Source organism: Pyrgilauda ruficollis, unplaced genomic scaffold (assembly GCF_017590135.1).
Source record: "Pyrgilauda ruficollis isolate IOZ18807 unplaced genomic scaffold, ASM1759013v1 scaffold5, whole genome shotgun sequence".
NCBI classification, from domain to species: Eukaryota; Metazoa; Chordata; class Aves; order Passeriformes; family Passeridae; genus Pyrgilauda; species Pyrgilauda ruficollis.
The window spans coordinates 9,672,649-9,697,773 of record NW_024526599.1 but is presented as its reverse complement, the minus strand read 5'-3'; the positions used below and the strand labels follow the sequence as shown (position 1 = coordinate 9,697,773).

Sequence of the window (25,125 nt, the reverse complement as noted above, 5' to 3'; positions counted from 1 at the left end):
TTAGCGTTATTTCCAGAGGCTGAGGGAAGCGACAGGCGCCAAGGGCACAAAAGCAAGCAGGTATTTGTGCCTTTCTGCAGCAGTGCTCTGTTCAGTCACACGGACTGCACCTGCAGAAAGTGCCTCTGTAAGAACATCCTGAGCGCCTGTGTCCAGTTGGACACCTTGTGGCGGCGGAGAAAAGCCACGGGCAGATGTTTTAGTGAACACTACCACACTTTCCCTCCCTTGTGTTTCCATAAGAGGCTGACAGGGGGTACGTACGTCCAGCATAGCATGCCCTGGACAGCCCCGGGGTATTCCAGGCAGCGTCACGTTGTCCCGTGGGGCGAGGATTCCAGGCCGGGCTCTGCCGCCTCTGCTGGTCGCTGCGGGAGCCGCGGTCTCCGGCTGCTGTGTCAGACTGTCCGCGGCTGCTCCAGGGAGCGCCGCGCCCCTCAGCCTCGCTCGGGGGGCAGTGCCACCCACAGGCAGTCAGTTCTGCCACCTAGAGCAGTCTGGATATACCTCCGTGCTCCGAAGGTCAATATTCCATGGATGTTTAAAATGAGATGGGTAAAAATGGAATTCAGAGTTTAATCCTCTGGAACTTCTCTGCTTAGAGTTAAGTAGTGCTTCGTCTTCCAGGTTTTCTAGTGCATGGAGTACTTGATTCTAATTTTTACTTTTGTTTCAAGCAGAATAGGGGAAAGGCCATTAAGTATGTAATCTAAGTAAAAGAGAATACAAAAGCACTCTGACAGTGATAATAGATGGGGGCAGCCGCTTAGTGGGGTTGTAACTAAAACAGTAATGATCAAGAGCATAAAATATGAGATAAAAGAAGTAGGAAAGACAAGAAAAAATTTCCTTAAAGAAGGAAATACTTTTGCTAAAAGTAAATAAAGCAAAATATTTTCTCTAGTGTGAAAGTGAATAAATTCTTCCAGAGCCTGTTGATGAATGTTTGGGGTGTTGTGACACTAAACGATAAACAAATGCCTGCGTGGAGTCATTTACCACTTGCTCCATTAATTTACATTAATCATAAAATCAGAAATATTAATTAGAACTAGGGATAAAACCATGTTCCTGCCAACATTTTTTCCTGTCTCAAGAAAGATTTAATATTAGCAAATGTACATTACTGATTTTGCTTTTTTTGTTGTAAAATAGGGATCTCTTACAGTTAGTGCATTTCATATAGCTTCAATAATTTCTATTTAAAATAGATTCTCACAGCTTTCAGAGTACATCTTCTTAATAATCTTCTGTATCACCAGCACAGATAGCAAGTAAAGCACTCTCGTAATGCCCTGAAGCAAAATGCTGCAAGGAAAAAAAAACCAAAACCAATATATTTCTTTGACTATACATTTTCTGAATTTTTCTTTTTTTGGTGTGTGACAAGGACTAGACTACTGTAAGGTTTTATAAAATACTGCATTGTTTTCATAATGGTTCTAGGCTGAGGTTTTTTATTTTAATTTCACTTGTTATGGCCTTTGGTTTCTTGGGCACTTAGAAACTGTCTTTGAAAGGCTGGATCAAATCTGTTTAGTAATTCTCAAGTTCAATACCAAAAATTCATGACCAATTTTGTAAAGTTGCTGCATATCTTGCAGTTGGATTATAGTGACATAAAAAAGGTAGTGTCTTAGCAAGAGACATTTTTCTGTACAATTAAACAGATTCAAAGTTTTGTTTCAAGATGCAGACCAGGAGTACAAGAGGAACAGGGTTTGTGAAGGTACTACCTAAGCACAAGGATAAAACCAGATATTTACTCCAGTTTTGCACAAAAGTGGTACCAGCCTAGCCTTACAGATCAACATGAGATAGGATGTTCTCAATTAGTGTAGAAATCATTCATACAAACTCTTGTTCAGCACACACTGTCATGCCCTGTTTATAAACACATCTTGCATTGGGGAGGGATAAAATCACAGAGAGTGAGTTGAAAATTAATTTCTCATTCAAATCAAACTGAGGCACTGAAAATGTGATACTGTTTTTACATCTTGCTTTTTTGTTTGTTTTATTTTAAACCAAATGGTTTAACAGAGTGGTACAGTCTGTGTGGTACCAGTGCTGAATAAATGCAGAAGTTTGTAAAAACTTACTTTAATGTCATGGAAGAGTGATTTCCCATATCTCTCTTTGTATCGCTGCCGGATGTTCATCAAGTCTATCTCACTCCTGGCAATGAGAATCCTAATAACTGTTTTATTGTGAAACCCAAAGTCCTAAAATGAAAAAAGAAAATGAGAGGAAACTTGATATTTGCATAATATGTGTTTGCCCATCTGTGTATGCTCGTATAAATGTTTAATAGATAAAGACAAGATATACCCATATAGGAATATAAGTATATAGCATATAAAAGGTATACCCATAAAGGTATCCTAGATGTTAAAGGAGTCTAAGGGTTTTATTCTACTGAGTTTTCATGTACACAAGTAATAGAATTCATGTAACTTTATAACAGGGGGTCCCTATATGCCAGTGATTTATCCGTGCACTGAAACTTCTAAAAAAGGAAAATATGACAAACTTTTTTCAATATTCCTAGGAATTCGATTTGTGAGTAGCAGTTGTGACTGTTGTTGTGGAGTCCATTCAAACTATAATGAGGCCAGTAATCTATTTCACAAAAACTGCTGCCTCATGTGAATTCTGTGAGATTTTTAACCATAGCTTTAGAATTTACGTAGCTTTTGTTCAGATGTGTTTTATTTTAACTGTTTTGAAATAAATTTTCATAATTCTGTGAAGAATGGGGACATCTAGTGGCAATGAAAAGTCAAAAGAAGTTAGCACTTCTACAAAGAACAAAAGAATCTGCATGAAGTCCTATAAAGAAATATAAGCATTTGTCTTAATGTAACATTAATTTATTATTTAAGTTTTAGCTGTACTTATTAAATATTTACAGACAAAAAGCTATGTAGTAAGAATAATGCACATTGAGTTCTGCACAGCAGGAGGAGTTTCCATGCATAGAAAAAAAGTCTTCTATTAAAAAAAAAAAAAATTGACAGTTACCAGACAGATAATTTTTAAGGTATCTAAATACTTAAACTTTTACTTCTACTGCTTAGACACTTCTACTGCTAAGTTGTTTAGGCACTACTGCTTTGAAATTTATGTAGGTACCAACAGTTTTAAAACACGTGGTCAAACCTTAAATATTGAAGAGACTGATTTGTAAGTACTTCTTTTAGAATGATCAAACAAACAAAGAAACAAAAAAAAAATAGGGAGCTTATTTTTATGAAATGTGAAGTAGAATGACTACTTACATGAATTGCATTATAAAGCCTGTAAGCAAAGTAGGAAGGCTTGTCACGAATGCAGAGTACTAGGAGGGGAGAATTGCAACAGGTAAACGGAAGATTATTATAAAATAATTTCTTTAGGGTTTGGGCTCCTTGAAATAAAAAGCTGGGTAGTGCTGTCCATGACTCAGGTTAAAATTAAGCTACCAATATTTACTAATACAACTGTATTTATAATTTTGAAAGTTTGGTGGTGGTTTGCTGTTACATCAAAAGGCCTATTAAATATCAGTGAATACACTCACATGTCATATTTGTAGAAATATTTTTATCCTTACTCTATAAAAGAAAGATAAATGTACATAAAGCTTGAAACTTATTTATATACCACCAAAGTCCTGGAAACATATCTGGTTATTTAATATGTAAAATCAGTTGGAAATGCAGTTATCACACAAAATTTATTATCAAATAAAGTAGATACTAGTTCTGCTCAGGCAGAAGCTAGTGCTGCATAGATACATTTTTAGATTTACACTAACACGAGAAAGTAGTTAAAATATTCTTTTCTAATTATCTCTGGAAATTTAATTGCACAATATAGGAGATTAAAGTGGATAAAGTATCAGAAAAATAGTATTCTTGATGCACAAGAGATGATATACTAGAATTTATTACGAGATTGCTGCTAGTAAAAAGAATATTTTTACATTACCTATTGCAACCAGTAATTCTTGAAAGTATCCATCGTAACATTCATTAATGGCATCTACTATGTCTTGCCCAGAGATATTTTGGAACTCCTGGAAAACTTGGGGGGGAGGGGTGGAAAAAAAAATCTTGTTTTATTCTAGTTCATTAATAATGGTCAACTTGCTTTTTGTGTTTTTTTTTTTTTCCTTATTTCTCCCCAGTACTGTAACTATTGAGTTTATTTTTTACCCTTATTATTCTCAGTGTTTCAAAGTGTTTATATTGCCCACGTCAGGCAACCTAAATGAGTAGCCTGAAACCTGGCTTCTAGGACATTTTCCCCTGGGCTCTTCAGCCTACAGTATGAAATGAATGCATGCCACATATCTAGCAACATCTGTTTGTGACACTTGGAAGAATGTCCTGCTGGTAAGACAACTTCCTTGCTTGGCTTGGCTGAAACTGGCAAGACTCCTGGGTTGTGGCAAGGAGCCAGGACTCACGTGACGCGTACACTCGCTGCAAGGTGCAGATACGCAGACACCCAAATGTCCAGGGTGTGCTTTCTCCATTACGGAAGGAGGAAAATTCTTTTTCTGCTGACTACAAAACTTATGGAGGACTACAGTATAGGCAGGGCCCTCAGATGTCAGGAAGAGAGCAGAACATAGAGCAGGTGTGTTAATCCTGTCATCATCAGCTGGATGAATTTGTTGATCCATGATAGCAAAGTAGTTCTAAGCTACTGTTGGAAGTTGACGTAAGAAATACAGTTGGCTGCACAGTGATAAACTTGTCAGCAGACAGACTGTTTTTCTACTGCAGAGCAGAAACTCAAACTTGCCACCAGGTGAAATAGGTTTATTTTCTACAATGGAAGATTTGGATAAGTTCACATAAATTTCCTGCAATCTGTAGCTGTATCTGATTTTCTATTTTAAGTAAAAATGGCCCTTGTGTTTCTGTGTTTATGTTCGTTACTGGAAAACAGGTGTGAACAATGAAGTCCTCTCATAAAAACTGTGAAACTTCTGGGGAAAAGCTTCAACAAAGTAATGTGTTTTCACATGCAAGCATTTGCTGAAAATATTCCATCCAGCTCTCCCTAGGTGTTTTCCCTCATAAGAGTTGCTTAGGAAAAATGAATAAAATAGTTAAAAAAAATCTCCCCCATCCTGTTGTGTCATGTGTAGACTCAGTGCAGCTGTAACTTTTGCCTTTCTTTGGTCACACATTCTTCTCTGGGTTACTAGGCATCCTCATGCCTGTCTGTTCTGTCTACAGCTGTGAGTAGTCATCGGGCAAACTTCAGTTTTGCATTACTTCCAAATACCCATTCACATCAGTGCAAGTCTGAGAGCCCCAACAGTTCACACTTGGTTTCAGGCTAATGACCTGCTGCACACTGACTGTCTTGGTATGCAGAGCATGGCTTTCTTAGCGAGTCACATTTTTCCTTTACAGTCTGTATGCAAACAGCTGAACTGCTGGGTTACCCATCCACAACTGCTGCTGACTCCTGTTGCAGAGAATCATTTGCAGCATGTTTTTGTGTTCGCCTGTCTTCTGCTGACATGCTTCCCATAGAATCTAATATATCAGAAAAATTGAAAAAAAAAAAAAAGCAAAATATTTAAAGTAAGTCCTTCATCACTTTCCAACATTTCTTTTCTGTTTTTTTTTTTTTTTTTTTTTTAATGTTTGAGAACTTCACATCTGAGCATATTTACCATTGCATCCTGAGCAGCTGTAGAAGGGTCTGCATAGCCTTCCATCCTTGTTCCCTGAGGGAAAAAAGAGATACCAATTCTTCAAAAGTTAGATCCTAAACCACTGTAGGAATATAAAGTTCTCTGTATATGAAGCTGTGTTGGATTTCTTGAGGTTACAAATATAGGCCTTTAGGTTGGATCAGTATATTGCATGGTTGAATTTGCAAATGTGGAGAATATCTTCAAGATGTCACATTATGTCTTAGTTTTCTTTAATAAGAGGAATTCTGGAATGAAAAACAGTCTTGTGTGAGGAAGAAGTGGGGGAAGTAGATAAACCTATCCCATTTTTAGTCCTATTTTAAATAACTTTTTACCTGACCGACACAATCCCACTGCTATTTTCAGAATTATGGATGTTATATTGTTTACTCTGATATGTAACTCTGAGGGGAAAACAAGGATAAGAGTAACATCTGCCATTCACTGATTAGTTCTTATCAATATTCATATTACCAGAAAAATCTTTTCTCAATGTATTTTTCTTCCTGCGCAAACCATAGGAGCAAGATCATCAAATAATAGAGATTTTGCTTGCTCATAATCATTGTCTAAAATTAAGATCCAGGGTTAGGAAATGGTTTCTTTGATGACAACTTTGATAAACAAACCCCAAAAGAATAGTTCCCTTTTTTTCCATACATTTAATAGCTTTTCAGTTACACAAACCAAGCTAAATTCTTAAGTGAAGAGACTATGATCTGAATTATACAGTCAGAAAAAGAGAAGAGCACCTACTTCTGGAATTGCTTTTATAACCATAGTCATCTTGTAAGGATACAAATCAGCCTTGTTTGCAGAACTCTTAAGAATCTGAAGCTCATGTATTTACTGCCTTAATAATATGTGCTCGAAGCAATTTTGTTTAAAATTTACAGTCATGTTACCTTATATATGAAGGGAAGGATTAAAATTAGGTATTGGCTGTCAGCTTGTAGAATGACTTATTTGTAGTTCTTTTTTGTTAAAAATGCTAATTTACATGTTAATTAAATGGTGATAATTTCACTCAGTGAAATTTCTAGTAGTAGGATAAATTATCTGAAATGAATTGTGATGGAATGGTTGCATAAAATTACATACACAAGAAAACAAGGGAATAAAGACAGGGCAGTGTACAATAAAATAACTGTAATAATACTCTACATGAGTCAAATGTCCATTTTCTCCAGTAACATTTTATAATTATGGTTTAAATTGTAGAAAATTATCATATTTCAATTAATACCCAAAAAAAGAGAATTAGAATAAAATCTGTTTGTCTCAGACTAGAATATTAATTAGCCTGAATTTGAAACTTTTTTAACTCTGTTAATTTCTTTAGGAAGGACCATAACCTATAACTTCTAATCTGCCTCAGGTTGGACATGAAAGCTGTAAATACAATACTATAGCAATTGAATAGTTTGCTGTGCATATGTGGAGCATGGTTCAGTTTTCTCTCAGTAGTCTGATTTAACAGAAATTAAAGCAGAGGTTTTCTGCAAAAAAAGCATTAAAAGATGCACTGGAAATGTTGCCTGGTTATAGAACTAGAAAGGGTATGTTTTAATGAAATACCTCTGAGTTTTAATATAAGATGATATGCAAGCATGAGTGATTTGACTAAAAATCTTCAGAAGTTCAGTATAACTGAGTCAAGTTGAAATTTCCTGCAACTCTTCCTTATCCTGAGTGAAATAGCAGATTTTGTTAGCCATGAAATTGCTGATTTTAGGCTTCTTTATCAATACCTGCTGGGGTTTAAGAAAATTAGGTCTAGTAATGTATAGTCAGAGATTATTTTAAATTTGGTTCATTTGATGGGTAAAGTATGTCCATGGTTTTAATAATTATGAGAAGTGAGGTTGCTTAAGTGAGGTTGCTCTTCATTTTTAAGCAAGGAAAAAATTTCATTATTAGGGAAAAAGCGTCCAGCATGAGAAAAAAATATTTTCTGTTTATAGCTTCTACTTTTGAAACTTCTGTCTTTTTAACTTCAGTGAAGCCTACTAACTTTAGTGAAGCCTATTTCAAATTTGTGTAAGAAGTTTTTCCCTAGACATGCACGTATTTAAAAGTACAGATACACCTTATGTATGCTGTTATCCCATGACAGTCCTTTATTATTTGTTACTCTGGTTTACAGAAGATTTTAAAGATAATGAGCACAGTAAATGCAATGAGAATGACAAGGATGACCACTCTGTTGTATAAACTACAGACAAAAGTTGGTATGTAAAAGTGATACTTCCTTTGCTTCTGTGCTAGCATTTTGTGATTGAGCATATGCAATAGCACAAAGAGCATTATATTTTAAGCAGTGAATTCTTTAATTCTTTATTTCTTAGTCAAATGTGAATATATCTCTATTTTCACATAATGTTTGACTTGTTTATCATGTATTCTGATAATGGAGAAAACATACACTTTTAAGAATTACAATCACATTTGTACATGCAAGTAGACTCATTTTGAGATGAGACAGATGGAGCAAAGAGTCAGCAGGTGAATACCAATGGGAATTTATAGAATAATCTGTTTACCTTTGCTTCCATCTGATATCCAAAGTCTAAGTCAGAGTAGATTAAGGAATTCAGTTTCTCTTCTTCATCAGCTTCCCTCCTGTTTCTTGTTTAAAAGTGCAGCCCTATTGAGCTAGCTTTAATCACAGTCACCTTAAAATGTAAAACTTATCAAATACTATTGAAAGTCATTATGAATCTTTTAGAAATGTAAGTCATGGTTCTTGTTATTGCAGTACCTGAGCGAGGTTCATGAGTGTATCTCTGAAGTGCCCTGAAGTCTCAGAATCAATATCTTGTTGAAGATCAGTATTATATTCTAGATTAAACCAGAAACATATAATCTTAAATCACAAATGAACATGCTCTGAATGGTACAAATGAAGATTATCAATCAAAGGACAAGTAGGCTTACTCTATTCCAGTGTAACCTGGGCAGGTTCTACAAGGACCTGGCTCTGGGGCTGGCACATCCATCTGGCCCTGCTGGAGGCCCTCAGCCACTGTCCCCACTGACTTGCCCACCCACCACATTGCTTCAGCTTTTTGTATGTAGGTATGGAAGAAGATGTGGAAAGGGAACCAGTCTGTGCTGGTCAGTACTGTATTTTTGTAGTTCTGTTCCTCTGTTTGCTAATACCTCCAGAACACACATAGTACAGCTGCTACTCTGCACTTGGTAAAAAAGCTTACGCATTAGGTAGGCTTCTTTCATCTGGAAGATCTCCATATTTGATCTTGAGGCTAATATGTCAATCAGGCATTTTTCTTCTGTGTCTATTCCCTATATGGAAAGAAGTAAATATGAAAAGATGTTGTGTAGTAGAAACCCCAGTTTTTAAAAGAAAGCAATGCCGTCCTTATCAGAAATAACAAAATAATAGCAGTTTCTGTAGTGTACTTTTGCATAATCTACCTGTTCAAATTAATATATTTCAAATATATTTCTAAATCTGAATTTCAGCATGTACCTTAGCAAGTGGGAAATGAAGCAAGACTAATGTTGACAGAAACATAATGGGAATAATTTTGGAACTTTAGTAAGAATTTTTGTTTGCTGAAAGAAATCAGATGCAACAATTGAGCATACATCCCTAGCAAGTGCTCAGGAAATCTGAGGTAGACATGAGCATAGGTATTATGTTATTCTTCTCTCTTCTTATCATCTTCTTTTTTTTTTTTTAATAATTTATTTAGGAATGCTATAGTCTGTAATATCTAGCATAGAACTTGGTATTAAAGGAAAGCATCATGGAGTACATGCAGTGCTGCAAATCACTGTATTTTCCCACAGGGTTTGAATTAATTTCATAAACTTCAATTGACATAAGATGTGGTGTATATGCTGCTTTTGATATGCTCATGGATAGTGTTAATGACTATTCTGCATTTGGGATAAAGGGAGAGAATTAGAGCCCATAGATACACATGGGCTGTTTTTTTTTACCTTGGCCATATGAATCCAGGTCAAGATGGAGTACTGTAAGAAAGTTCAAGTTTGATACACATAGGAAAAAACAAACTTTGGCAATTTTGTGAATTATGCTAATGAAAGACATGATTCCTTTGTTAGCAATGATATTTCACAATCCTTTTAATGCCAACTGTAATAAAGACATACCAGTACTTCTAAAGATTTATTTAAGTGTCTGAAGAACAAAAAAAAAAAAAACTATTAACTTTTTTTGGGGGGGTGGCAGAATTCTCAAAATTGGCAAGATAAATCATCTTGCCCAAAGTCTTGTAATCTCTGTCTTGCTTGTGACAGCAGACAGCAAAAAATATTCATGGGAAGAAAAGGAAACCAGTGTTGAACTTTGATATGACTTCCTGTCTTTTAGGAGTTGGTAATTCAGGAATTTCCTGAGAAGAATTATTTTCAATAGCTTACAGCCAACCTGGTTTCAAAGAATATATTGAAGTCCTCTATGAACTAAGTTGTGCTTTTGGTCTCCACAATGCCCTCTGGGAATGAATTTTACCAGAAATGACCTGATATTTGAAAAAATGTTTTTGTTCACAAACTTCAGTTGTGTGAGGATTGCAGTCTCAGATCCAGGGAAGAAAAGGAAACATTTCCTTCAAAATGGGAAATCAGTTCTGTTTCAATGGGGTTACTTTATTGTAGGCACACAGTTTGTGGTGATTGGGAGTGGGGCTGTGGCCCAGCCCCATCCCCAGTGGGCACAGCTGTGAGCAGCCGGCGAGCAGCATTGACAGCAGTGAGCCATGGAGTGCCCAGGGGCACCGACCAACCACCAAAAGACACACAGATGCAATGCATGTAAGGTGAGGAGTATAAAAGGCTGGACTAAAGAGCAAAAAAGGGTTGATGCTTGTGACCTACCAAAGTGGATGATGTCATTCTGTATAGGTAGGTGCCAGACACTTTCAGATGAGGTATGGTGTTACACTGTATGGGTGTATGCTTAAAGTCTTCTGAACTTGTATGGTGGTACTCTGTGTGTCATGGCCCTCTCAACTGTGCAGTACGCTGTGACACTTTGTCACAGAGAACTTTGTAAGTGTTTATGCAAAGATATTCTGCTAAAGAAGTATTGGTCTTTAGAGAGGTGGACTTAAGTGCATGGCACTGGCTGTGGAAGTAAATTTGGTTTGTAGCATACATAAATGCTTGCAAAAACCAGTACCTTACATTTGCCTGTATAAATATTTCTTCATTTTCTGAGTTTATCGTGGGTGTTAAGTGGGTTGTATATGCTCCATGACAAGGATATTATTTATGCTGGCTTTAGCACACTGATGGATAAACTTCAAATAGCATTGTATTTTTGATGAGTAGTGGACTAAGTGATAGTACACTACACCAGTGTACTAACTATCAGTAGCTTATCAACCAATTAAATGTAAAAAAAAAAGTGTTTAGTATTCTAATTAATGACTGCAACTATAAGCAATTCTGAATATGAAGATTACCTTCAAGGCATGCCAAAGCTCATGGGCATCATAAGATGCAGGTGGGTACATCAAGCCAACCATAACTTCTTTAAAGTGATGAGAGAGATTCTCTTTTAGGTCTGTTATCAGATCCTTGAAAAGAAAAAGAAAGTGCACAGACAGGATTATCTCTATATGAATATAGAGATACTTTACACTTTAAAACACAGCTTAAAAATTATTAGTAGTTTTCTCTGTAACTGATTTAGGATGAACTGTCAAAGATGAATTCTGGCTAAAATTAATTAAAAAAAAAAAAAAAACAAACAACTTTTAAGTAGTACGTGCTTGTTCTACCAGTATGAGCAAGATGAGAATAGGTGCACAAGCCAGTAGGCTGCAATGGACTGTTGGTTTTCAGCTCATTAGAACAGAGAAGAAAATGCAGATATTTAACTGCAACTATTACTTAAAGTCTTGGAAAACTGGATATCACAGCAGAGTATCTGTAGCTTCCCTTACCCTACTCCCTGTGCAAATCCGAGAGAGGTAAGCACCTTTGGAAGATCAAGCTCATAAAACACTGGTGGTTTCTTTCGATTTTTTTTCAGTGTTACCATGTGAATAATTTAAGAAAAATCATCTCTATTACTCCTAGTACATAAAAATCAGCTTTGGATAGTTGGGAGGTTATGTATATGTTACATTCAAACTGAATTTGATAGATGCTGGATTAATAATATGGAACCCTCTTTTTCCTCCTCATATTTCTCAGTTCTTTCTTGCCAGATAGCTGAGTAATGGATTAGCGTTTCCTCTCCATTCTCCATTCCTAGTAGCATCCTTCAAAACACTGCAAATGCCAAGAGCTTGTTAAGTTACTACTAGTTACTGTTTTTGATTGAGGACACTTGTGCAGTCCTTTTTTTTAAAATATTTTGTGTGCAGCACTAGACACCTGTAAGATGTTCTAGTCTGTCTGAATTGAAAGGCATGCCAGAAACAGTTCCCATTTTACAAACGAGTATGATTCCAGAGCTGTATTTTTTTCAGGCCTGTACTTTGATTTTAATATGTTTCTGAATACAATTAATTTAATAGCTAGAGTAGCAATGAAGGAAGACATATGCATATTAAAAATTAAATTTATGATGGAGAAACATACAGTCTTTGGTGAATGCACTTTGGATTCATTTGACAGCCACTAAATCGCACATGGCGTAGAAATTAATTCATTAAGACATTTTACTTCTGATGACATGCTTGTGGGAAAATGGATTAATAATACAAATGGATACTACTTAAAATTACTCCTGCAATCAGAACGAAGGGAAGTATTGGAAATAAGAAAAGACAATTCTAAGTTGTCATTATTTTAATTTCCTGATCATCTTTGCTGTAAGAAATCCTTGGAGGCTAATTGTAAGAAGGAATCTTAAAACTTCTGTCTCAATCATGCAGCTAGTTCAGGTCTCTAATTTTTTTTTATATTTCTTTCCTTCTAATGTCTCAGTTTACATTTGTCTAATGAATGGGCATAGTGGCTACCAAATTGACCACACTGAAGTGAAATAAGGAGGGAAAAGGATTGGGCCAACAGGTTTACCATAAATTGAACTGATAAGATTAAAACTGCTGTTGCCTTGCCACGTCTCTTCTCTGTCCTGTGATATTTGCCACTCATAAACTGGGCTTGCCAAGTGGTGCATTTGTTCAATGCAATATAACCAGTGGAACAAATTGCAGCTGGGGAAGTGCGATGTGTACTAAATTATCTTTCAAAGCACAAACTGGAGCAATTCAATGCAAGATACACCACATTCTTGGTGGGGTTTTTTTAGAAACTGTCAAGAGTATCATGATGAATCTTGCACTGTGAAGTGTACCCAGTGCTTAATGAATTAATTTGAATTAAAATTCTGGTTATATTGGAATATGTTCCATGATTTTTAGCGTGTTCTGTACCCCATTGCTAGAATATGAAAACAGTTTTCTTGCTTTTCCCTTCTATTATTCATAGTTTTAGAGACTGAGATTCTTAAAAAGGACATCTGAGGTTTTCTTTGGCTTTTTTCTTTCTTCTAGGTCTTTAGGTCTGTGTCCACTGCCTTTATAGCACTTCATGTTAACTCATGGCTGAAAGAGGTATGAATTTAAAGGTAATATTTGTTTTCATGGGGACTTATTGATTTGTTTAGAATTTTGTTTTGAAAAGAAGAGCCAATTAGCTTTGTGGCGAGCAAGTCAATAATTGTTCCCTGTGAATACAAAATAATTGCATTCCTGAAGGACATTTGCTAAGGCTTTATTGTGATACTGTATTATCTCTAGATCATCTTCATGTATTGGAGAGCAGAAATTAAAGATAAAAACGTGACATTAATATTTAAAAAAAAATTCCCTTGTTAAAGTGATAGGTCCAGTTGATACACTGTAGAGAAAAGTTTAAAACAAAACAGCCAAACTGCTATGGATGGAGTAGAGAAGGACTGTCCAGTGGTGGAGATAAACAAGCACTTGGGAAGAATGGGCTTGGGTGCTTCATGTCACCGGCACCTTTGGGTAGCTTGACATACTTTAGTTTGCTATAAGTAACATTAAAACTTAGGAGTATCGTATGGCTAAACACTGAACTTGTATAGTTTGCATGTGTGCTGGTAACCTAATAAATGCATCATAATAGAAAAAACAGGTTTAATAATTTAGGTCCTGATTTCTGTCACTGTCACGGTCTCTGGAAGGTGGATAGCTGTGATTCAGTTATTGTTCTCTTATCGTCTCTATAAAATATACTTATTCATTCAAGGCAACGTCTAAAATATGATTATTGTGTGTTTCATTTTTCTTAACAGTCCAAATGAAGTCATTGATCTCCTGGAGATGAGTAACAACACAAAATCAACCTACTACACTGATTAAATCCAGCTCTTTTTCTCCAGTTCTAGTACAGTAAGTGTGTGTTTGAGCTTATTCAGGGGTCAGCGGTTTTGAGGTTTTTTTTAGTATAGAGTTGGCACAAAGATTGTCTCTAGAAAACTTCTTGGCCCCCAAACGTATTCTGCTGGTTAATGAACTGGAGGTGTAAAAGCACCACATAATGTGGAGGTTTTTCAATGAACCATTTCTGGTTAACCCTAATTAAGGGAGATGGCTCTGTGGTAGTGTTTGTGCAAACTCATTGTTCTCACTCATGCTGATTGATTCAAGGACAAGCAGACACTGGCCCAGAAGGAATTTTCCAGTGAGTCCTTAGTTTTACAGGCTTCAGGAAATGAAGAAAACTGGATTTTGTTCTAAGTGTTTGTCTGCCTTCTTTCAGGGCAAGGGCATGTCTAGTCAACTTAAATAGTATCTAGTTTTACACTGTACTTTTCATGACTTTCACATGAATTTTTCAAGGGGTGTTACTATTATTTTTGTCCTTATATAGCTGTAGCAACTAAGGAGAATGCAGGCACTGCAACTCTCCCAAAGTTAGTTGGTTAGCAACAGTAGATCTGGAAATAAAATGAGGATCTCTATCTCTGTGTATGTTTAAGAACTTGGATAACAAAAATTGTTATATACAGTAAGTATAGATAAAATACAGTTTTCTAACAATAACTTTGTCTTAAATTTTAAACACCTTTCAAAGATAATAACTTTAACATTAAGCAGCTCAGATGACTATAGTGCTTACTGTACAGATGGGACTATGGAATGAGGTGTGAGACTGTCAGTGCTTGAGATGTGAACATTAATCATTATGTAAGATAAAAAGCCTATAACTCTTTCTGTGGTGTTTTTCTTTGGTTACAATACTATTTTATTATTTATTCCAAAAACTTGAAAAATGTATTTCAAAACCCCCCAAAAGCACATAAAGGAAGAAATAAGTCTGTCCAGATATTTTAGGCTGGGCAATAGGGAAGAATGGCCTGTAGAAGAAGGAACTTCTCTTGTCCTTTTCTAACTCTATGTGGCGGACAACACTTCTGCTGTAGAAATGACAATGTGATACCATCAGAGGTTATCATTAGCTAGTGAGCAAATTTGTGTGCCAGCCTGTTGTGCCAGCCAGCTGTCTGACAGGCTTGTGGTTCCAGTGAGTGACCTGAGAGAAGGGCTGACAGCTGCACAGGAGAGAGGAGAGAAAGAAGTAATAAAAGTACAAAGTGTTTCTGTCGTACCCTGCCATACATGTCTCTGTATGCCTCGGCAATCATGAGCCGCTGGGAGTTGCAACGCTGAGTTAGGATTTCAATCAACACATCCTTTTCACAACCTGAAAAGGAAATGACACAGGCTCTAAATTAACAAACTGGTGCTAATTACTTACATTTGTGATTGCTTGTATTTTGTTTAAGAACACTAATATTTTGAAAAACTGATCAAGATACTAATATCCTGCTAATATTTACCAATCAGTTAGATTTCTGTGCTTGTGTGTCTTGCACTTGCTGGTGTAATACCATCAAAAGGTGAAGCAGTCTGTTATTACCAGATGCATCATCACCTCTCACAAACTCAGTGGATTTGAAAGCATCAATAAAACAGGGGCTTTCAAGGATTCAGAACCAGGCTCAGTAGCAGGATTTGTGGCTATTGGAAGCATTGGAAGTCATACTGGTGTGTTTTGTTGATATTGATTAAATTGTCGTTTAAGAATTAGGGATCTGTTTTATGAGGATGATAAATGTGTTAGACCATTTGTTGAAAAACTCAAAGTTAGAATTTCAGAGGAACTGTATGAAGTTTAAAAATACAGTATTTTACTCCATTTCCAGAGGGCATTTTGTTGAAGGTTACCTATGATGGTTTGCTTGATAGGTAGAACATACTAGTAAACTTCTATAATGAATCTGTATTATTGCTTATGAAAAATAATAGCATATTCAGAAAATTATGTTGGAGTTTTAAAATTGTTTTTGCATCCCAAGGGTTGGGATACTGTACATAACAATTTCTTTTTACTTTTCAGAAAATAGTTATTATTAGAAATCTTTACAGCTTACATAGTCTCTATAGTAAAAACTGAGAAGGACCCAGATATAGGAAATATTATGAAACTTGTGTAGTATCACTGGAACAGCAGAGGTGACTGAACATCCTCATAAGAATGAATGCCATGTGCAGGATTAAGGGTCGGTGTCAGTGCCTGTAAAGGATATGGTGACTTTACCTTATCTGAAGATGAACTGTTTATTTTGTCAATTGTCCTTTAAATTACAACTTTGTTCCATGTACTTTGATAGGCAGGTTAAAATTAAGGTTGATGTACTTGTACTTAGAGCATTAAATGAGGAATATCATGTCTATATTTTTGTATATTAACAACATTAAAATATTTAATATTTTAGTGACATTATCTTAAAGGTACCCTTTGAAGTGTAGGGAGATATTTAAAACTTTTAATCTGTAGCCAGTTTGGTCATAAAGACACTTCAGATTCCCCTTGATGAATAATGCTTATTGTGGTTCATTTGACATTAAATCTGAATCCTTACATTTTCATTAAAGAAATTGAAAACAGCATGCAAGATCTGGTGCTGTACAGTCTTGTGAAAAGCCTAAGGGGTATAAAAGCTATGATACAGAGAGCAGTTTTAAAGTGAGGAAAACATTTCAGATTTACAAAAAAATATAGATCAATATTTTTACCCTCAGCAATACCAACAAGGTTCCAATAGGAAAATTTTAAAAATCTGAACTGAGAAAGATTCCTTTTGTGAACAAAAGTTTTTTGGAAACAACACTGAAAGCAAAACCAGAAAAGATAATGAATTCTTTAAACTCTCTATTCCATTTGTTTTTATTTATTACTGAAAAAGAGACTTAGCAGACCTTGGTAGCACTTAATTGTTGAAGTAACAACTAAAATTCTTTCATTTCTTAGCCCTCACTCTAGTGATGCAACACAGAATTCTGTTTTTCTTGTTTTCTCAATTCAGTGTTCATTACTGTATGTGTTGGTATGGATTTTAGTTTAATCTTGATCAACTCTTAGTTCCTGTAAATGCAAATGTTTTATTTGGACATCATCAGTGTGTCTTACTGTGATTCCTTGAAGAATCTGCAGATAGGTGGCAACAATTTTATAAGTTTGTATTTTGCCTAATGCTTTATGAGGGCTTTCTGAAAAAGAGGAAATTTGTGTTAGAATCAGTCAAGATACTCACTAATTCCCTGTAGGGCTCCTCCTAGCAACTGGGCATCCATTATAGGGTTAAAATTTGGAGCAGGAAGAATTGTTCCTTGTGTCTACAAAAGAAAAAAAGCAGGCTTTAATTGAGGTGTTTATATTTTTAACATGATATACCTTATTCTGCTGCAAACCTGTAATCATAACTTTAAATTTTCTTTGCTCCATGAGGAGCAGGATGTGGAGTTTTTAATTTATGAAACAGAACTTGCAGTTGACCATAGGAAGACAGACCATATTGAAGGAAGTTGCCCCTAGCATGAGTTGGGCCTGAATAGGAAAAAAATGGTGAGGATTTGCCTTAAAATGTAAATCACTTTGCCAACCTATTTAAAAAATATTTTATGTTTCAAATTTAATCCATGGTATCCCTGACAGTCTTCAATATTTATTCCTCATGGTATTTCTAATTTGAAAGGACTAATGAGAAAATGATGAATGAGATCCATAGGTTGCTTACCAACCTGGTGATTTATTAAAGCAGTGATGTTACTGCCAAGTGAGATAGTTTTGAGATTGCCGTGTAGAAGACAATGCAATTTTTCTAGTTGCTTTGTGACTGATTAAATTATTGTCAGCTCGTTCTCAGTGATACTTTATTTCATGTATTTTTTCTTGTTCTAAGAAATTTGTGAAGAATAAAAAGAACTAAATTTAATAGAATCACAGACCAATACAAACTGAAGAAAATAACTGAGGTTGGCAGATACTTAGCTCTGTCTTCTGGTTAACCACTTTAGTTCACCTGAGAATACTGTCTGCTTTATCTGACATTCCAAATATAAAGATTCTTTTATGATGATTCTTGAACCCAGTCAGTACATCAGATTAAAATGACACCATTAACTTCATATTTACATTTCAAAGAAATATGGGATATATTTTATAAGTATGAATGGCGTATTGTTACACATGCTTCCTAGAATCAGGGCTTACATGAATTATGCTAATTAATTAATTTTCTTGCTTTACATATACTTGAAAATCTTTTGCACATTGTGCCTTCACATATGATGGCATACGCAGACGTTTTGTGCATGGCCACTAATCACTCTTGCCTGGCTTGAAATCTAAGCAGAGGAATTAAAAAGCACCAAAGAAAGATTGTGTATTTTAGCTGAGAAGGAAGACACCATTTTTTGATACATTTGATCGCTACTTTAAACCCACCAAGCGAAGGTAGGAACAGGGTGGGGCAAGGTAGGGTTTGACTACTAATTAACAAATAATTATGTAATTTGTAACCAATGAATGCTATGTTTCTGTTTGGTGAAATCTGTTAGCTCTGTGAAGGTCTGATGATCAGGCAGTCGTCTTTTGCGGGTTACCATTTAGCTCATTCCCTTGTGCAAACTAGAATTAAAAAATTCACTCAGTGTGTGAATTGGTGTTTGCACACCAGGAAGTGAGCCTGCATTTGGGACACATCACTTCTGCCCTCTGGCAACAAGATGCTACATAGCAGGTAAGAAAGAAAACCTTGCGTCTAAAGTAATGTAAAAATTGAGGAGGTTTGCTTTTCTGAGAAAATGATCACTCTAATGCTCTTTGGTGTATCTAGGGAGAAGGAAAGGTGGTATAGTTTATAGCTGTTGAGCAAGACTTAGAGTAATCTCCTGTACTGAGACATGAACTTGAACATTGGGGCAGGCGTTTTGTTTTGCAAAGGTTTGTTACAATCTTGTCCTACTTTGGAAGCATCTGTGCTTACAATGTTTTTTGCTCGAAATAACTCAAATAGTTAAGGAAATATATCGAAACAGTGTTGTAGTAGGAAAGCTGGGGTTCTGCTTTGAGAACCTAGGGCCCAAGGTGTAAAATCATGTTTCCTTAAAAATTATACAGGCTTGCCCTGCCTAAATATGCCTAGGAAATGTCTAGTTAGCAGCAATGTTCATCACTGCAGAAACTGAGGGAGCAGAGAAGTAGAGGCATTTCTGAATGCCACTACTGAATGAAACTTCAACAGATTGGATTTTGATCAGGGAACAGGCAGCTACATATGACTAGATTGTTCCTTCCTGTTATTTTTGGCTAGAGAATATCTACTGCCCTGTTTTGAAGCAAGGCATTTTTTAGGCTTGGTTGAACATCTGAGTCTAGTTACATGTACTCCTCTCTCACTTCATTCATTCCCACTGAAGTCAGCTGTGATTGACCCCTGTAACTGAAGAAAGCTCAGTGGAGCTGAGCAGGAGCAGTGTGCCCGTGGAGCTCAGGGAAAAAGGCAGCCTGTGGCCAATCACAGCTGGTGCAAAGAAAGCTTATTTTAGCTCAGCACAAAGCAGACTGAGTGTAGCTATCAACATTTGAGAGGATGAACTGGTGGTATGAATGTTTACGTATGACTTCACTAAAAGAGTGTGAATGTCTTCTTGACTTGGCCAGATGAGCATGAGGGGAGTGGATACCTGTCTAAGCCCAACATAGAGTATAAATACTAAAAAGGTAGCAAAATAATTTGGAAATAATTTAAGTCAGCTCAAGCTTAAACCCATAAATTCCTTACCCACCTGTGATGGCCAGCAGTGCAGCAGAGAGCATGTCATGAAAGGCAGTAATGCAGATCTCATCTGTATTACATCTGTGTTATGTTTTCAGTACATTTTGTATTACTCTGCTAGGAAAACCTTGTGTAAAATCACTTAACTAGCTTATACATTACAGCCTCTATGGGTGAAATATCTGAAAGAACCTAGTGAGAGAGTACTGGACTCTGACATCAGGATGACCAGTTTTGCGTCTATGGCCAATTCTGTTTTACTTCTGCAACATCATTTGCTTCCATAAGCTCTGGAGAGCATAGGAAAATTACCAGTATGATCTCATGATTTTTCTTCTGCGTGCCTTAAGATGGTTCACTGCAGGGATGAGTAGAAATTGCTCTTCATGGCAAAGTTAAATGTACAGAAGTGAAAATTGCATTGTGGTTGTCTTGGTGATGTCAGAAGAAGTTTATGTTCACTGAATATCATTTCTCTAAATACAATGCTCTCCAACCCATCCACACCAGTAAAACAAATTGTGACAAAGTGACAGAAATATTTTTGTAAGTGGAGAAGAGCAGGGGCATTTTTGCACTGTTTAATATTCTTATTGTGACAGATTTTTCCTAATTTCACAGATAGCATCAATGAAAGTATTTTTGATTTCAGGGAGCTTTTGGTTCCTACCCTTAATGAGCAAAGACTGGGGTGGGTGGCCTACAAACTCGCTATTCAATCTAACAATTCAATAATTTTTTCCAAATAAAGAAATTAACAGGAATTTCTCCAATAAAAATTTCAAAATAAGTCAACATTATCAAACAGCCATTAGTCTCAGTAGTGTGGGATTGAGTGAAAAAGGAACTTGTGTTATGCTCTGAGTGTCAACTTGTTCTGTGAACACTGCAGATAAAAACAATTGGGTTTTTTTCCCTGAATTTTTTTGTCTCAGTTTCACTATGTACTTGCAGTTCATTTCCTCTCCTTGTTCCTCTAGGAACAAGCCATGGGGTCCTTTCTGAGACAACCACTGGCTAAGTAAAATATGACTCAGTCCCATGACTGAGTCCAAAGTCTGGATGTGTTATTTGGCTAATGCTAGGCCAATGGAATAAATGACTATTGAGTTACAACTGCTTTATTTTTAAACTGATAATAGAATTTAGTTCCCTCACCAAACAGTGTTTCCACAAAACTTCAGAAGATATTGCATTCCTCTACCAATATGATTAAAATTCATTATAAAGTTCAAAGTTAGAGCTAGGAACAGGTGGATTGATGAATATACACGAATAGAGCCAAACTTTCTGAAGAAGGGGGAAATGTCTATAGTTACTGAAAAGATGTAAAGAATTGTACAATTTAATTTTGATATCTGGCTTCTAGCATCCCTCACAACATAGTCATCATTTTGCTGGAGCTCTCATTGCAAGATTAGTATTCAGTGCGACAGACTTTTCTGCATTACAAAGAATGTCTTCAAAAAGCATCAGAGAAAAGTAATTTCCAAGAGCAATTTAGCCTTTTTGTGGGTTAGTGTAGACAAATTGCTGTATGTGAACATAGAAGAATGGTTTTCATGCTGTCTTTCCTCTGCAGCATCCTGGTGAAGGGGATATCTGTTTTTCAGAAGGAAAAAATCAAAAATATTTTGCTTTTTTTTCTCACTGAAGTGTCAAAGTATAAGCAAGTAAATCTCCAAAGGTAATTTAGTAATTTTTTATATTAAGATATTTAATCTTATCTCTGATCTCAGGATACCCTCATGTTCAAAACCACAGATCTGTCTACTTATAGAGTGTCTCTGTACTCTATAAGTATCTCTGGTTTTGTACATATTCTTTTAACTCTCCTGTAAGAAACTGATTCCAAATTAAGCTGAGCAGACAGAACAGGTTGGTGTAATGGTGGTGGAATGAATCAAACAATGAAAAAGATTGGAAAGGGTCTGAAAAATTTATAATGGTTCTGGAAAATGATACTTGGAATTTACCTTCTTTGCAAAAGCAAGAATGGTCAGTAAAAGCTGTTACTAATTCATAAGCAGTTCAACAAAAGTATCAGTAAAAGGTGAGGCTGCTTTTATCAAGTTATGATGCACAAACTTGAGGCAATTCAGTCTTGTGATGGAAAGGAATTCTGAAGTATGAACAACCTTCTAATAATATTTGTTCAGTAAGTCATTCTGCTGATAACAAATCAAGTCAGACTCCTTTGTCTGAATATTTCCCATAGGGAATGTCTACTAAAATAAAATGTTTTCTTTATTAGCTAACCACATGCTATGAGCTAGCTATACTTTTCCAAAGATATCATTTGAGTGCAACTTTATTAAATAAAAATTCCATGAGTATTTGTTGTGAGTTTATTGTATGTGTTTCATTTAATTTCAATAATATATGATACAGTAACTGGAAGGGATACTTCTAAACTTGGAAAATTCATTCTCCAAAACCTTCCATCTCTCTGTGTATGTATTTTAGAGAGGTCACAGATGTCATCTTCTCTAATTTCTGGTAGTTTTACCTATGGCATTTATTATAGGGTATTTTTTGTTTTGTGGTATTTTTCATATGTAATCTCTGATAAGGATGATGCCTTGAATTGCTGAATCTGGCAGGGCAGTTGCTGTTAACAGTTTGTACATCTCATTCTTGATCTTGAAGGACTCCATCCTGATTGCTCACAGATAATGTGTGTAATTACTGATATGGGCAGCATAAAATATAAAGAAGATCATCTTAAAGAAAAAAAGCACATTTTGAAAGCAATGATGCTGATTTTTTTTTTGTTTGTTTTTCTTATGCTTCTGAATTAATGATATATTCAATGTTCTGGAATTTCTTGAAAAATATCCCGAAGTCCAAAGTGTACTTAGAGGACTTTTTTGCAATCTAGAGTAGTGTTTAAGAAGAGTAGAGAAGAAATGCGTGCTACGGTCTCACCACTCAGTCCTGTATAAGCCCTGTTTTATTGATTGAGGCTTGCTGGAGTGATTTTTTTCTGTTATTCTGTTGCTGAGTCTCTTCAAAGAAAACTGCCAGTGCTCCATGACCAAATTGCTCTTGAAATACCAGCAGCATTTAGGGGAGAATGTTTATGTGCAGCTCTGTCCCCATGTCCCCATTCTGTCTGGATGCCTCAGAAGGGAAGTCTGTTCCTAGGATCCAGTGATCTAGTTCATAAGAATACCTAATTTCTCTCCCTTTCCATTCCATAACACATGGAAATTGGAATAAATAGTAAAAATTCACCTAACCTGGGAATCCATCCCAATACTTTTCAGAGAAAGCCTGGAGTCAAATTTCCTGTCTTTCCTGGGGCTGATATGCTCCCCATTTGTCTGCAGTTGCTTCTCTGCTCTCGTGTCTCTGTGATTATGAAAAAACAAAGTGTTTAGCAGTGTGCCTTTTATGTTTAGGAGAAGAGGGGATAAAGAGTTTGCATTAAAACCATTTATTCTGGGGTATTTTGATGTAATTCAGTGTATAATAATTAGAAACTTGTGTCCCTTCTGCTCAAGTAGTTTATTAGGCTAATATGTAATAGTTACATTATATTAAGCCTTATACCATTGCAAACATCTGCCTGTTAAAAATTGTCTCATCTGTTAGATTTTCTTTATAATGCTATCAAAATACTGAATTATTGCAAATATAATAATTACCAATTGTAACGAATTTAAATAATTTCTTCTCTAAGTTATTTTATAAGGTACTACCATTAATATCAGGATAACATATTATATGCAGATACAATGTCATTATTTAAACATAATTGGTTGCAATAAATCAGTAGAAGAAAAGGAACTGTGTTCCTTGTCTTCTACAACAGACACAAATCTACTACCTTTTTAAGGTATAGTATTCTTTCTGTCTTCCTTGAATTAGCAGGAATAGATTACAAAATCTAACTGTAATTAAAAGAGAAAAAAAAAGAAACTAAGAAGAAAATATCTTTTAAGGTCTTAACTGTCTAGTAAAGGATGCAAGATTCCAAATTGCAGAAAACCAAACATATTACTAATCATGATTCAATAGCAATCACTTTAGAAAAGCAAATATGTGCGATATAATTTTATCAGAATAAATACTTTACTGTAAAGATTGGAATAATTAGTCAATTATACTTAAAATAAGAAAGGGAAAATATTTATCCTTTAGAAGAGTCCATATTGATTTGTAAGTTGGGAGTGTACATGTAAGAGGCCTTTGGAAGGAATGAATCATTATTCATACCAATAATAATTGAAACAAAATCCTTAGAGAACATGATGATCAGTATAACAGGTACAGAGAAAAATTTTGTATTTTGTTGTCAAGATATAGTAACTCCACCAGTTTCCAGAATGGAGATTTAAAATTTCATTGAAACATTTTTTTCCTCAAAGAGTGCTAGTGAAACCATTTAAAATATTGTGCAGCTTTTTGATGGGGAAAAAATCACTGATAACTGTTCTTGTCTTGTGGCTCTTATAGAGGTAGCATTTTTTTACTTGAAAATATTTTTCATGCTATGAACAAACCAAATTTTTATAAATGATAAAGCTATTTAGTTACTTTATGCTGTTATGATGGTCTTGTCAAATTATAACCCCCTCAAAATAGTGCCAGAAATAGGCATCTTCTGAAAGATTCACTTTTTTATCTTTTATACGGTTGGGTAGTAGCAGCTTAGTGTGAGCATGGAAAATCTGCCTTAAAGGTCCTCACAAGGAGGCTTGCATTGCTTTTTCTTGAAAGGTCTAGAATTATGAGACAGGAACTGATAATTCTTTTTATTTTAGCCTTTGTTTCAGACACTGCAGATATATATCTAAGTAACACCAAGATTAGACCCAAATCACAGATAATTTATCTTTGCCTAAGATTAATTTCTACCAGTGAAGGGAAATGGATACCAACACATGATGACAACTCAAGAGGAATGAAACATTTTGGAAGATTTCAGAGAATAAATAATTATACTCACGTAATCTCCACAATACATTTTGTTACAAGTCTTCAAGTTCTGTTGAGATGGAATAGTAGCTTCCCTAGACTAAAAGCAAGGGTAATTAAATCTTGTTCTGTTTTGGAGACTTGTGAGAAGCCATCCAATCAAACTGATATGAAGTACATTAGGCTCCAAAGTAACAGTGAAGCAGAACCTTGGTACCTTGTGTCCTTGGGCTTTATAGATACACTGTGTGCTGAGTCATTAACCATGCATTGAATAAGTGTGATTATAATGTAAGTAAACAGAGACATTAGCCCAACACCCTCTGTTCTGCTGTGTTGATTTTAGGAATCAGAATTCAGCTAGTCACAGGAAGAAACAGTCACCTACCAAAAG

At 35.6% G+C, this 25,125-nt stretch overlaps 1 protein-coding gene across 1 annotated transcript; it reads right to left on the bottom strand.

Annotated features, from left to right (window-relative positions):
• Window positions 1-1,171: 1,171 nt before the first annotated feature.
• Window positions 1,172-24,780, bottom strand: ANXA10 (annexin A10). The gene is made up of 12 exons (XM_041479847.1): window positions 24,763-24,780; window positions 17,283-17,364; window positions 15,294-15,388; window positions 11,164-11,277; window positions 8,920-9,010; window positions 8,466-8,545; window positions 5,681-5,734; window positions 5,447-5,540; window positions 3,973-4,068; window positions 3,282-3,340; window positions 2,103-2,225; window positions 1,172-1,308 (listed from the first exon to the last, which is right to left on the bottom strand). Exons 1-12 carry the CDS (start codon window positions 24,778-24,780, stop codon window positions 1,240-1,242), a joined length of 975 nt encoding a protein of 324 aa, XP_041335781.1. The 3' UTR covers window positions 1,172-1,239.
• Window positions 24,781-25,125: the final 345 nt, after the last annotated feature.

Bases quoted from the DNA above. Each gene is read 5' to 3' on its own strand.
- ANXA10 (XM_041479847.1), bottom strand. The intron at 4,069-5,446 runs GTAACCCAGCAG...CTCCCCCCCAAG, and splicing joins TCAGCAGCAGTTGTGGATGG to TTTTCCAGGAGTTCCAAAAT. The intron at 1,309-2,102 runs GTAAGTTTTTAC...TTTTCCTTGCAG, and splicing joins CACTCTTCCATGACATTAAA to CATTTTGCTTCAGGGCATTA.